Source organism: Parasteatoda tepidariorum, chromosome 7 (assembly GCF_982258835.1).
Source record: "Parasteatoda tepidariorum strain Cologne lab strain chromosome 7, Ptep-v5.0, whole genome shotgun sequence".
Taxonomy (NCBI): Eukaryota; Metazoa; Arthropoda; class Arachnida; order Araneae; family Theridiidae; genus Parasteatoda; species Parasteatoda tepidariorum.
Window position 1 is genome coordinate 113938537 of NC_141761.1, and position 13746 is coordinate 113952282.

At 29.7% G+C, this 13746-nt stretch overlaps 1 protein-coding gene across 1 annotated transcript in view; it reads left to right on the plus strand.

Annotated features, from left to right (window-relative positions):
- The first annotated feature begins 1312 nt into the window (after positions 1-1312).
- The window catches only part of LOC107440038 (putative sodium-dependent multivitamin transporter), a 69865-nt gene continuing 57431 nt past the window's right edge, over positions 1313-13746 (plus strand). The window contains exons 1-3 of the mRNA XM_071182997.2: positions 1313-1676; positions 2244-2309; positions 2926-3045. Coding sequence (XP_071039098.1) covers positions 1335-1676; positions 2244-2309; positions 2926-3045 — 528 coding nt within the window. The 5' untranslated portion in view covers positions 1313-1334. The remainder of the gene's footprint in view (positions 1677-2243; positions 2310-2925; positions 3046-13746) is intronic.

Below are 13746 nucleotides of genomic sequence, written 5' to 3' on the forward strand. Positions count from 1 at the left end.
TAAAAAATTATCATGAACTTGTGAAACTATTTTGTCACATTAAGTCTATTCCACACTTTGACAAATATTTAGTTAGAATTCAGTATGATTTTTTTTATATAATTTTTAGTTTGGGACTCACATTAGAGTATAACATTTTAATTAAAGTTTGACATTTATTACTTTGTATTATAACTGGCTGAAAATGACAATGAATCAATAAAAAAGATTTTGTATGGTATTGTAAAAGTAGGTTTTCATACTTTGTTATATGTTCAATAAAAAATATGAAAGGACGGTTAGAGTTAGAATGAGATATAAAATGGCGTCCTTGAACGAAACATCAAAAACTAAATATTTGCATAGGTGATGATCGTTTCAATAATCGTTTGTTATAAACTAGAAGTAATAAACAGAAAGGGAGAGACCGATATTTTGTTTAATTTCAAAACTATATGGAAATAACTCCCTTCGGTACGTAAAGGGTTGAAATTATAAAATAAACTTAGTTTTCAATGATTTTCAAGTATATGGAAGGAAGAAACAAATTTCAACTACATCCCAACATCTTTTATTATAAAATATTAAAAACTTGGCGAAAACGCTGGAGTAGATCATAAAAATGAATGTCCTGATAAGTTAAAATCCTTGTTTAAGAACGTTGAAATCATATTTTTTTTAAAAAAATAATACTTTTAAATAGAAAATATTATAGACTCTCAGTACAGGTCATTACTCAATATTCCAGTAACTCATGCTATTTATATAACACGATAATAAATCATCTAGTAAAAAAAATTAGTTTCTTGCTTTTTTCTTCTCAATTGATTTATGTTTGTTTGGAGTATTTACGTTTACGAATCGATTGACATTTTCTACTGATTTTACAGCTCGTTTGGTCATGCCTTTCACTGTTTTTAAATACCTGGCTAAAGTTTTTATTTTATTTTAAATACGATGAAATATGTTAAAACCTTTTCGGAATACTTTAATACGCGTTTAAAACTCCTATAAAACATCAAAACCTAAAATGTAACATTTGAAAGACGATAAAAGAGGAGAGGGGGGGGGGGAGAGAAAGCGCCTCAATTTCTGTTTACTTCTTACTGAAATAGTTCAGGAAAAAATTTTCCTGCTCTATGAATCAAGTTCAACTTTTATCCCTATTTACCCATTTGTTATATTTTGTCCAAAAATCTGTTATCAGTTTTGTGTCAGTACTTATCAGAGATTCCCAAAGGGATAAAAATTAAGTTAAAAGTATTATAAAAAATTTTAAGAAAATGTTTCGAAACAAATTTTACTCCTTACGTATTTTTGTTCCTCCAGGAAAGGTCTAGATGGGATAAGGCAGCATGGAATTAAGGCATTACCTGAGTGTAGCTGACTATGCAGTCATCGCTGTATTCCTACTCTTTTCTGTTGCTATAGGCATCAAATTTCGACTTTCTGGCAATCGGCAACAGACCGTTCTAGAGTATTTATTTGCAGGGAAAAACATGTCGACATTACCCGTTGTTCTTTCAATCATCGCAACTCTTACAGCAACGGGAACTATGATATCCACACCAGCAGAAGTCTACAGATATGGTATTCAACACTTGATTACGCCATTTGGCACAGCTTTTGGCATGTATTTGTCCTCTCACTTATATGTACCGGTTTACTTTCAATGTGGTGTGTCCACAGCTTATGAGGTAAAGTATTTGGTACTAAAACAATTTTCTATTCACCACTTTCACAATGCAAATTCTTTAAAAAAAAACCTCTAATAATAGTTAAAAAGTGCACTTTGTCATGAAAATAAAATAAAAAAACGGTTTAAGAAACGGGCAGATTTGCTGTTACGAGCAGACTTGTTTAAATGTAAGCAATTTAAAAAAAATCCGAGTTAAGAGTTTCCAGTTTAAATCTGAGTTATTTTGTTTATCACAACTTTTCTGCACTGTTTATTGTAAGATTTCGAGTAACTTTTTTTGCTTTGTTTAGTGTAACATTATGTTTTGTAATTTTTCATCAAGTAGCTTAACTATTATAGCAAAACTAGAATTTTTATGAAAACGTTGTACATTTGTAAGATTTTTTTTATTTTGAGAAATACATAATTTATTGGAAATTGACTCGAAGAACAAGTGATTGGTTTATATTTATGCTTCTAATAATTCTGTATTTTTAATGTTTTCGAGATAAATAAAATTTTTAAAAAAATTTATATTTTCATGAAATGAATATTGTTACAATATGACAAGGGTATTTTATTCCAGTTTCTAGAGATGAGATATGGCAAAAACACAAGATATGCAATATCTGCAATATTTCTGATTCAGACAGTAAGCAACTTGTTTTTAAAGTGTTCATATTTTCTCTCTCTTTCTCTCTCTCTCGTAATTTTTAATTTATGAATTGTAAAACTAACTTTTTGTACTATTTTAGTTTTAAAAGTCTAATTAAACTTCCATGAAGGATTTTCGGTTGAAAGAAAAATGCATTGAGTTTAATACACGAGAATAAATTAGAGGCTAAAAATCGTTTGACAGTGACGTATGAAAAGGAATCGATGTTTTATTTTAACTTGGTATCAAACTATTTATGACTTTTCAAAGGAAAATATCCTTCAGGTAATTTATTGCCTTTACTGCTTAAAATTTTTTTTTGGGACGTTGAATACGGAGGTGTTCTTTAAGAGTGTAAAAAACGGTTATATGAAAGAGCTATAGAGAAGGAAGCTGAAGAATAACCTGACATTTCTTACTAGTATCCATTAAGCAGATGGAGCACTTTGAAATGTAGGTTTCCGTTGATTCTGTCACTGGACGAGAAGTACATAAAAGCCGTAAGAATTTTAACGACTTAGTACTATTATTGAGTTACACAGAAAATCATGAATTTCATATACACCTTACTTTTTGATATACCTCGTACTTTAATAATGTGTGTCATCTTTAGGTGTTAATTGTATCATCGGTGCTATTAGGTCCCGCTCTTGCCTTGAGCGCTGTCACCAATCTCTCCATTAGCACATCTATTTTTCTCGTTGGTGGAGTGTGCACATTTTACTGTACTTTGGTAAGCTTTAAACATTTTTCTATAAAGAAAGTTCACATAATTGTTTGAACAAAAAAATCGTTATACTGTTTATTTTTTCTCTTAAAATAATTGAAGAACTGTTTGCAGAATTGAGAACATGAGTAGTCATTATTTCCTTAATCTGATGAGAAATTTTAAGGGATATTATCGATATATATTTTATAAGAATTCTGTACTTGAACATTTTAATTTTTTGTAATTTGGATATGAAATTTCGATAAATATATTTTACGAAATACCGGTTAAAAAATTTTTAAAGAATAAAAATATATAAGAGAACCATTCTTTTAATCAGACTTTTTCTGCAGAAAATAGAGTATTTTGCATGAAAAATGTGTAGATTTTAAAATAAAAAATAGCTTAGTGAGAAATAATTATTTATATATTTTTCACATTAAATTAAAAATGTACACAATTTAAGATGTAGAAAATAATTTTACTATAAATGCATACAATTTGAGCATGCAACAAAATTATAAGGCTGCCAAAATTTATTAATGGGCATAAAAATCTCTTTTAGTTTGCAGCAGCTTGATTTTTTTTCTTTTTCAGTATTATTCTAGTTTTGACACCCTTCACTTAAAAACCAGTTTGAAAATCGATTTGTGGGAAAAATCAAACTTAGTTCTACCTAGAAAATTGTTTTGTTAGTGAGTTATTACAAAAAAATAATAAAAAAATAAACTTTAATCTGTTGTTTCAAAAATATTTTGAGAAATTATGCTTTATTTATGCTGAAAATGAATTTCAAACTTATTTAGTTTTAATTCTTAATGTTTAATAAGTTCAAGACAATGAACGAATAATATAGGTGTTGAGAATTACCGTCTGCTTAATTTTTATCTTTGATCTAGTTCATAAAATTAAGTTGCTTAAATAACAGTTTCTTTTACTTTTTTTTAGATTGTTCGTTCTTTTTTTTTCTTTTTTTTTTGTGGAGAAGAAACAAAATGGCTTTTTATTTCGTGTGTAAGTTGTTTATGGAATAATCAAGAACACTGACATCGTTAACTAATTCTGATTTGAAGTGCAAAACGGAAATTGCTGTTTTTTATGAGTAAGAAATATTTTGCATATTTCGTTTTATTCTTTATTCATTATGGAAGCTGTATTAAAAGAAAGAAAACAGCGTAGAAGATTATTTACCCCAGCTTGTAATTCCTTTAATGAGGAAGAAACTAAACTCAATTGCGCTGATAAAATGAATAAATTAAAGCTTATTGAAGAGAAAGCTATTGTAATGATAAATTTTGAAGAGAAATTTAAATAATTGTTGTACTCTTGAGAAACTTCCGATACTGAAATAGAAAAAAAGGAGAATAATGAATCAGAAATTTATATTAACCGCTGGAGATCTTTGAAACAGAAGCTAGGAACATAAGTGAGAGAGCAATCAGCTTTAAAAAGTGAAAGTTTGAATGTTATTTCGCAGCCAGAGTACCTTGTTGAATTATCTAAAAATTAAATTGCCTACTTTTGACCGTAATGTGCGAAATTAGCTATACTTTTGGGGACTGTTTCAAAAAATAGATGAGGGCATGAGTATTGATTCTCACAATAAATTTTCATGTTTATCTCAAGAAATAGAAAGAGGTAGTTCTGCTGAATTATTGATTAAGAGTTTTCCTCCAGGTGGGTTAAAATTACGAAAAGGCTTTAAAACAGCTGAGAATGCTTTTTGGTGGAGAAGAATTGCTAAATCAAGTGTACGTTAAAGATTTATTAGCATTAGTTCTTCAAAAACAAAATTGCTCTAAAAATTCAGTAAGGAAATTGTTTCATCAACTTGAGAGTAAGTCTCGTTCACTTGAACTACTAAGGGTTTCTTGGGAAAAATATGCCTAGATGTTGTTGAATCATCATTACCCGAAGAAACACTTGTAACTTGAGAACGCTATAGATCTGCTCATCGCAGAGTGCGAGAAACGAACTCGGACGATTCTGACCAGAGTAAAATTAGTTGAGAAAAGTGATTTAGTCTTTTAGAATTTGTGCAAGACGAAGTTGAAGCAGAAGAACACATTTTAATTGTTTTCTTGACGTTTTGACCTTTCAAAACCGAAAGCTGAAGTAAAATATAATAGATTTTCGAGTGATAAGAATATGATTGAGAGTCAAATAAGGAATGAAAAATGTCATGATGCACCTAGTTCAACAAATCTTTTAACTTCATCCCAAGTGTCTAAACAATGCATATTCTGTTCTAATTCCCATTATTCTGGAGATTGTTTTAAAGCAAGAAAAATATCTTTAAGTCAGAGAGAATCACTTGCTAAGCAATCTCACAGTTGTTCTTAGGTTTAAAACCTGGTCATTCTGTCCAGTATTGTCATTTGAAATCTGGTTGTTTGTGTTGTGGTAAGAGACGTCATATCCTTCTGTGCATAAAAATGCAACAAACAATGCCTAAAAACAGCGAGTCATCTGAAATTGAAAAGAAAGTTGAGATTAGCTCTGAAGTGGATCAAGCTTTTTTCTTACGTATCTACTACTACGGACATAATGCTGCAAACAACGTTATAATGGGAATAAACGTGATGCAAGCTCAATTATTGACGAAGCTTCACAGAGATCGTATTATTAACAAAGTACATTTCAAGAAATAAACTGGGAACCCCAGCATTCTGAAGACTTACAACACTCTTTATTTGGTGGAAAAAAATACGGGGATATGCAAACATGATATATATACTTTGTATATGGGTGATTCTCACGAAACATGACAATTCGGACCAAACATTTTCTTCAAATTTGAAGTCTTCAAAATAATCCAAAATTTTTTTGTATACTTCTTTAGCTGCACTTATTAATATCTTATAGTGTAGTTTATTGATATTTGCTCGAGAAAAAAAATAAAATAGAAATTCACAAAACCTTGAATGCCAGGAAAATGACATATTACCTTAGAAGTCTAAAAAAGAGTCATTTTAAGTTAATAGTAGGTAACTCAACTTAAGCCTTTATGTTAGATGGACCATAAATTGCTTAAATTAATTATTTTTATCCACTGTAGAAAGAAACAAAAGAACTTTCATTGCTGATATGTACAGAATAAAATTGTGTATAATCATCAATCATTAAATAAATAAATAACTTTGATTACATCCAAATATATTTCAATCATACATAAACTTGGTATTAGGTTAATATTTGCTTTCCCTCTTTACAGTATTAGCAGTTAAAAAGAATTTCTGGCGAAACTTCAATGTCCTGGCATTCATAAGCCAGGATAATGACAAATTCGCTATTTTATAGCTTATAACTTTAATTTATTATTTTGACCGAAGACGTTTATATTCTGCAGAAAACAACAGTATTTCTTAAAATAACTCAGATAAATCTATGTAGTTTATGTTATTAATGATTTCAAGAAGCCAGGAAAATGATAGCATAAAAACCTACTCTCCTTGAAAAAATTTTTGAAATCGATTTTGAGCCAGAAAATTGGTTCTTTATTCATGCAACAAGACATGTTCAGATAGGAGGGTATGTAATCAATCTATTAACATAAAATATTGTTTCCTGCCGCTATCTATTTTGGCTATAAATCACTAAATAAAAGTAGCTAGGAAAATGACAGATTTTCATGGGACAAACAAATTATTGACAGAAAAAATTATTTTAAACGAAGTTTTAGTAAACAATGCCCTCTGCGTATATTCCGGAAATGCTTACATAGGATAAGAAAAAGAATTAGATTTTGAAAAATGCATGGGAAGTTTGGAATCTAGTTATCATTGGAAATATTGTTTGGGACATGCCAGGAAAATGACATTTTGATATTCAATTAAATTTTTTAAGTATACAAAACAGTCAATGCTAGTGCAAAGTCATTTTAAAATGCTAACAGCAATGCTATTTATTAATTTTTTTTTTTAAAAAAAGTTCTTTTAGTATTATAGTATTAGATTTTGGAGCAAGGGACAGTGAATTTCATGTTTCGTGAGAATCACCCATATACATCATGTTTGCTATATATATTTATCAAGTATACACGGAGATTATAATTGCAATTTTAAAGTTTTTGGTCAACAAATTAAATTTAGAGCCACCTAATATCAATAACCTTTGCCTGACGGAGTTAGCTGCCAGTAACATAAAATATTGTAAAGATGCTATTGAAATCTTTATTGGAGCTGATGTCGCTGGAAAGCTAGTGACGGGTAGTCGTCGTGAAGTACCATGTGATCTCAAAGCAATTGAAGCAGAACTTGGATGGTCAGTAATGGGAAGAATGCCAAATACTTTGAGGGAAAATTGTTCATCTTTATTGGTTACATCTATGTTTTCTACAGAGAAGAAAATAACAGATTTATGGACCTTGGATACACTTGTCATTATTGATCTATCAGTCAGGAAAAGTCAGGTTAAATTGAAAGAAGCTGCTGTATCATATTTCCTGAGAACTGTTAATGTAGTAGATGATCGTTTTGAAGTAGAATTGTCATGGTTAAAAGGTGATTCACCTCCTCCGGATTACTTTAATTTAGCTAGGAGAAAATTGAAGAAAGTAGTTAAACGTTTTAAAACTGAGTCCAATTATGGAACTTATGAAAATGTCTTTAAGGAATGCCATGAATAGGGAGTAATTGAAGAAGTTGCTAAAAAAGATCAAGGTCCAGTGGTTTGTCTTTCTCACTGAAAAGTTATGAAAGAAAATAGCACTACAAAAAATCATACTTGTCTTCGATGCTTCGGCCGAGGAAACGAGGTTTCCTAGTCTTAACGATTGTTTAGAAAAGGGTCCTAAACAACTTGAGCAGATTTAGAGAATTGTAACATGATTTCGAAAACAGGAAATAGGTATTATTTCTGACATACGAAGATCCCTTCTACAAATAAGTGTTTCTTCCACAGATTATTTGAGATTCTTATGGCGTAATTGTGATAGTCTGCAGAAAGAATAGTATGTCATGTGGTTTTCGGAGTGTCAAGCAGTCCTTTTCCTTTAAACTCCACAATTCAATTTCACTAACAAACTGTTTTAGAGAAAATAGATACTGCGGAATCTTCATACCCAAAAGGTGTTACTGAAAAACTTGCAAGTAATTTTTATGTTGACAGTTGTGTCAATTGTGTTGAAAATTAAGAGCTCCATCTTTTTATTAATGTATCAACCAAAGTAATGGCTGAGAAAATATTCGAGCTTAGAGGGTGGGAGTTCAATGATGTTAATGCTTTTGCTTCTGCTGATACAAATGTTCTCGGTTTCACATAGAGAAGATCCTCATCCCTAAATTTAAGAAAAGAGAAGCACAAAATAAATAGGATAAAGAAGTTAATGCAAATACGAAAAGTATTTTTTTTTAAAGTGGCTAAGAGATATTCACCACTTAGACTCCGTCTTCCCAGGTATTTCGGTTTGAAAATCACGATAACAAATACACCAGTACATATTTTTTGACACCCGGTAGCTGAGTGGTAGCGCTTCGCACTCCCGTGCCACAGGTGCTAGGTTCGATCCTCGGGCCGGACAAGGTTGACCCAGCCTTTCATCCCTTCAGTGGGTCGGTAAATGAGTACCAAGCATGCTTGGGAATTAAACACTGGGGGCTTCACGTTCGGCTGACCACCTAACCGGAACATCTGCTCCTGCACCCCAGAGCCCAAGATCAAGAAAACTGAGATGGGTGCTGTAGGCCTTGGCCCTCTATGGGCTGTCACGCCACAGAGTTTAGTTTAGTTTTTAGTACATATATTTTGCGATGCCAGTAGACATGCCACAGATGCTTTCATCCTAATAGAAACCTTTGATAAGTACAGTCCGAAAAAAAAAACTAATCACCCTGAATAACTTTTGTTCTAATGATCAGATTTTCACGAACTAAGCGTCAATCTTTATGGTTCCAGGGCTTGACCTCAAATATGCTTAGTAATTAAGTTACGAAATCAGACACAAAACCGTACTTTCTCTGAATAAACATATATTTTTTTTACATATTTGGATTTTTAGCCTTCTAAATATAGGGGGTAGCCGCAATCTGGGAAATATGGTCCCCATAGTTTGGTCAGTAGAGCGATCCAAAGTTCGTACCCCTTAATGTCAATTTAACTTTTTACGTTTTTAGTCATATTTTTAAAACTAATAAAGCAATTCAGAAAAAATTGCACCTACTCATAAAACTCATTTACCCAAAGATAATTTCATGAAAAAAATAATTTTTAATAGTTATTAATTATTTTTTATTATTTAATTAAATTGAGGATGAAAAAATTTTGATATATAAGGTATGAATTTTTTTATACCATATTAATCTACATATTTTTCAATTGAAAAATCTAAAGTTTCAACTGTTTTTATTTATTAGAAGCTGAGAAAAATTAAAATTAGTTATTTTTAAAAAAATAATTTGGCGACAATAAAGAAATAATTATATGGGGTGATTAATATTAAAATGTGATAAACTTGCGAGGAACTTGACTTTGCGCGCGTAGCGTAAAATTTCATTCATATTTTCTTTGCTAATAATCGTTTGCTAATCTTTTTATTTTTTATTTATTTCTTTTCTTTTTTAGTCCTTTGATAATCTATATTATATAAAACGCTAATACGTACGTATCAATAAAACCGATGATATTTCTTTTCTAGCGTTGGCAACAGTTTTCATTTTTAATTGATAGGATTCGGCGCGCAAGAGCACGTAGTGAGCATCATATGGCTAATCTATATTATATAAAACGCTAATACGTTTTAATTGATAGGCTTCGGCGCGCAAGAGCACGTAGTGAGTATCATATGTCTAATCGGGTGAATTCTCACCGAATTATCAAAAACATTCTCACAAAATTATCTTCATCGAAGCCGATGCTTTACATCCGGCGTTCAGTACTATTTCATATTGTTTTACAACACATGGTTTTAGCCCTCTGGTGGGAAAGACTTTAAAACAAAACTTACAAAAGTTACTTTTCTCAACAACTGAAATTTAGAATTGTGTGATTAAGAAAAATATGCGAACTGTTTTTAATCTCAAATTAATATTGAAATGCACAGGTTTGGAATTTTCTACACTGAAAAGTTTTCGGAACTTCAGTGTTCAAAAAAGTATACAAAAGCTAGACGTTAAGAACGTATCCAATGAGCGAGCAAAGCGAGCATCGGATTGCGAAGCAATCCGAAATGAACTGCGAAAGCAGTTCCGGGGGTTGGCGAGCGCCAAGCCTCCTAGTTTATTTGAAATTTAGTAAAGAAATTTGAATAAAACATTTTGAATAAAAAACACTTTATTGAACGGATGTCTAGTTTTATAAAAGCGTGCTTCTGATAGAATATGATTATACACCAGATTATGCTTATTTAATGTGATTATTTTTTATTTTTTGATTTTGTTTTTCAATAACTGATACAATTTCAATAATATACATACGTATCCTAGATTTGGAATAATATATTTATCAATTTCCTGAATATATATTTAATAAATATTGATAAAAATATGTAGTCAGCATTTTTAATGATCTTAAAACTTTTTTACATCTTATATATAGCCTTAATCTTAAAATAAATTTGTAAATTATCTGTCTGCGCTTGTTTCGCAGAATTATTTTTCTAACTTCTTAATTAAATTTTAAATCTTATTTAATCAAAATCTTATTTTTTATGCAACCATACATATTATTTTCCAATAATATACTAATCAATCGTTTTAGTACTTTAATTTATGTTTTCCTTTAAAATAAAATTACTTTTTAAATTATTGCTAAGTTCTTATTGAAAGAAAACTTGGAATTATTGTCAGCTATCTGAGAATTAAATCTTGTTAAGGAATTAAAAATATTCTACTGATCACACACAATATCATTCCATACGGAATAGCTGACTGCTTACTAAAAATACTATTGTTTACGAAAAATGAAGATAAATTATTAATTTTCTTTTTTTTTTATTGTTTCTAATTTATTCGAGTAAAGAAAAGTAAATGCGTATATGTGCACAGCGGAAAAATACAACAGATTGTTTTGTGTTTTAAATGAACAAAAAACTATGCACATACAATTTTATTTCGACATTCAAAGTTATTCTTGTGCGCTAACTTAAAGAAAGTTACCCTTTGGTTTTAAAAAGTTGAAAATATTTGCTTAAAAAGTTGTGTATATGATTTCTCAACTTTTGCACAGTTCAAAAAAATATTGCTATATCAGGAAAATATTCGATATGCCTTGTTTTGTTAAACAACTACTAAAATAAAAAATTGTAAAAAGATATGAGAAACGTGCTATTTTTAGAATCATCATCTCAAAAATTGTTCTTTTCCTCCATTTGACTTTTTTCTACTTAATTAACTTATAATAATAGTTTTAACACACGTTTTGAAGAAATTATGAATATAAATTTCTCCTAATATTTCGTAATAAAAAAAACAAGAATATTAATGATTCATTTATAATTGTTTCATTGAACCGGAGTAGTTAATTGTTTTCGTAATAATCGGCCTGACAACTATTTAACTTAGATTCTTTCGATTAGGGGTCACTTCATACATGTTTTTCGACATTGAAATTTCAAATATAAAATGTAAAAATTACAAGAATGCGTAAGCTTGTTTTAACTAACAAGGAAAGGACAAAATCGTTGGCAAAAGAAGTAATCTCATGAAAAGAGAGTCAGAGTTAAAAAAGTATTGTAAAAACTGTAACAATTGTTACTCTTGTTTAATTAAGGCTATTATAAATCTAATTCTCTTTTAATTTTTTCAAATTATACTTTTTAAAGAACTAACGAAAGAAGTGTGTAAATAACATCAACTCTTTTTACTGCAAACTAAGTTTACTTAATATCATTTGCAAATCTTATGAAGTGCAAATTCTTGACCTGCTCCTTAAAATAAAGTTTTATTTTAATCGTAGTTGAAGGAGTACGGGTACGTAGTTAAAGGAGGTATGCGACATTCGGAAAAAAAAGTCGTGTGATAGAGATAGTTTTAAACAGAACAAATTAGTTCTTTTGGTTGAAATGCTGTTAATATCATTACAGCACCTTGGTTAACAAGTGTCATTAAAGGAGGTTCTGGTAAAATATGCATTTTAATATGCATATGAAGGTAAAATATGCATTTTAATATATTTTCCTACTTACATACCTCCTTGATCTCCGCTCCGTTTTAATATTCTGCAAAGCATGAAATAAAATAATGTTGAATAAGAAAAGAGATTTCGAATGAAATATTTTATTTTCCTTAATACAAGGAGGGTATCTGCTACATTTCAGATTTTCAAATTCATGACTTTTCATGTCTAATTCCAAGAACTTTTCATGACTTACTATTAGAAGAAGTTACTATTACAAGTTACTATTTTCTCCGACAAAAACAGAATAATAAATTTAAAAAGCATTATAATAACATTTCTTTACTTAAAAATTTCTTTATTAATTTACATAATTTTATCACGTGCAAGTCCATTTCGGGCAAATCCGAGGCTAAAATTATGCGCGAAACAGGCAATTCATGTTTCTTTCTCTTTCCTGTTTAATATTTTTTTTCTTAAATAAATATTAATTTTCTAAAATTATTAATTGTCAACTTTTTTAAATTATCCAGTGTAATAATACCTTGCGCACATCCATTTTCGGGCTCATCTTTGGTTACTAACACATCAAACGCACTTCAGTACTCCAGAGTACGAACGCACTTTAATACAAAACCCCTCTATTTACGCTTTTACCTCAATTTTCGCTTTTGGTTTCATATTTTGTTATCTGGCAATCTTGCTTCGAAAATATTTTAAATCATTCTTGAAAAATTTCCCGTTCATGTAAGTTCAGTTGAATTCGCTACTCGCTTTATAGATTATGTTTTATTCTGTTTTTTCTTCATATTTAATTTTCTGTTTTTACGTGATATTTTTACTTATTGTGTTCTATTTTATTTGTTGTAATTTTTCTGTAAAATTTGTTTGAGTGCTTCTCACTCTATTGTATTGATATATTTTGCTTTGGCTATATTGATACAATATTAGAAAGCCCTCTTTTTTGCGGATATAATCGTGTGAGCTGATGAAGAGATTATGTCTTTTATTTCCCTTATATTTTTAGAAAAATTTTTCCTTTTTTTCGGAATTTTTTCCGGTTCCTTGTTATTTTATTTTTATTATTATTTCTCTTTTTTTCGGAATTTTTTTATTGTTCTGTAATTTTTCGCCTGTTTTCTCTACATTTTGAACTTATTTTATGAGTTCTATTTATTTGCAGCGAAGAAAATTAAGAAAAACAATAAAACTTATGGTTTTTCTTAATTTTTTTAGTGTTTAGTTTTGTATTTATTTATTATGATGTATATATATGTGGCGACGGCATGAGTGGTCGTCTTTGAAAATGAGAGACACTGTACTTTAACAAAACATATATTAAACGCTAAATTTACATAAAGGACGATAAAGGGGATTTACATAAAGGACGATAAACAAACACACAAATAACACCAAAATGAAGAATAAAACAAATAACAAACAACATTTTATAAATTAAAAAAAAGAAAAAAAGAAATGAAATGTTAATTAAAAAACCGGAAAAAAAGCCGAAAAAAAAAGATATAATCTTTTCTTCAGCCCACACGATTATATCCGCAAAACAGAGTGCTTTCTGATATTGTATCAATGAAGCCAAAGCAAAATATATTAATACAATAGTGTGAGGAGCACTCAAAAAATTTTTTTACAAAATAACTACAAATAAAATAGATC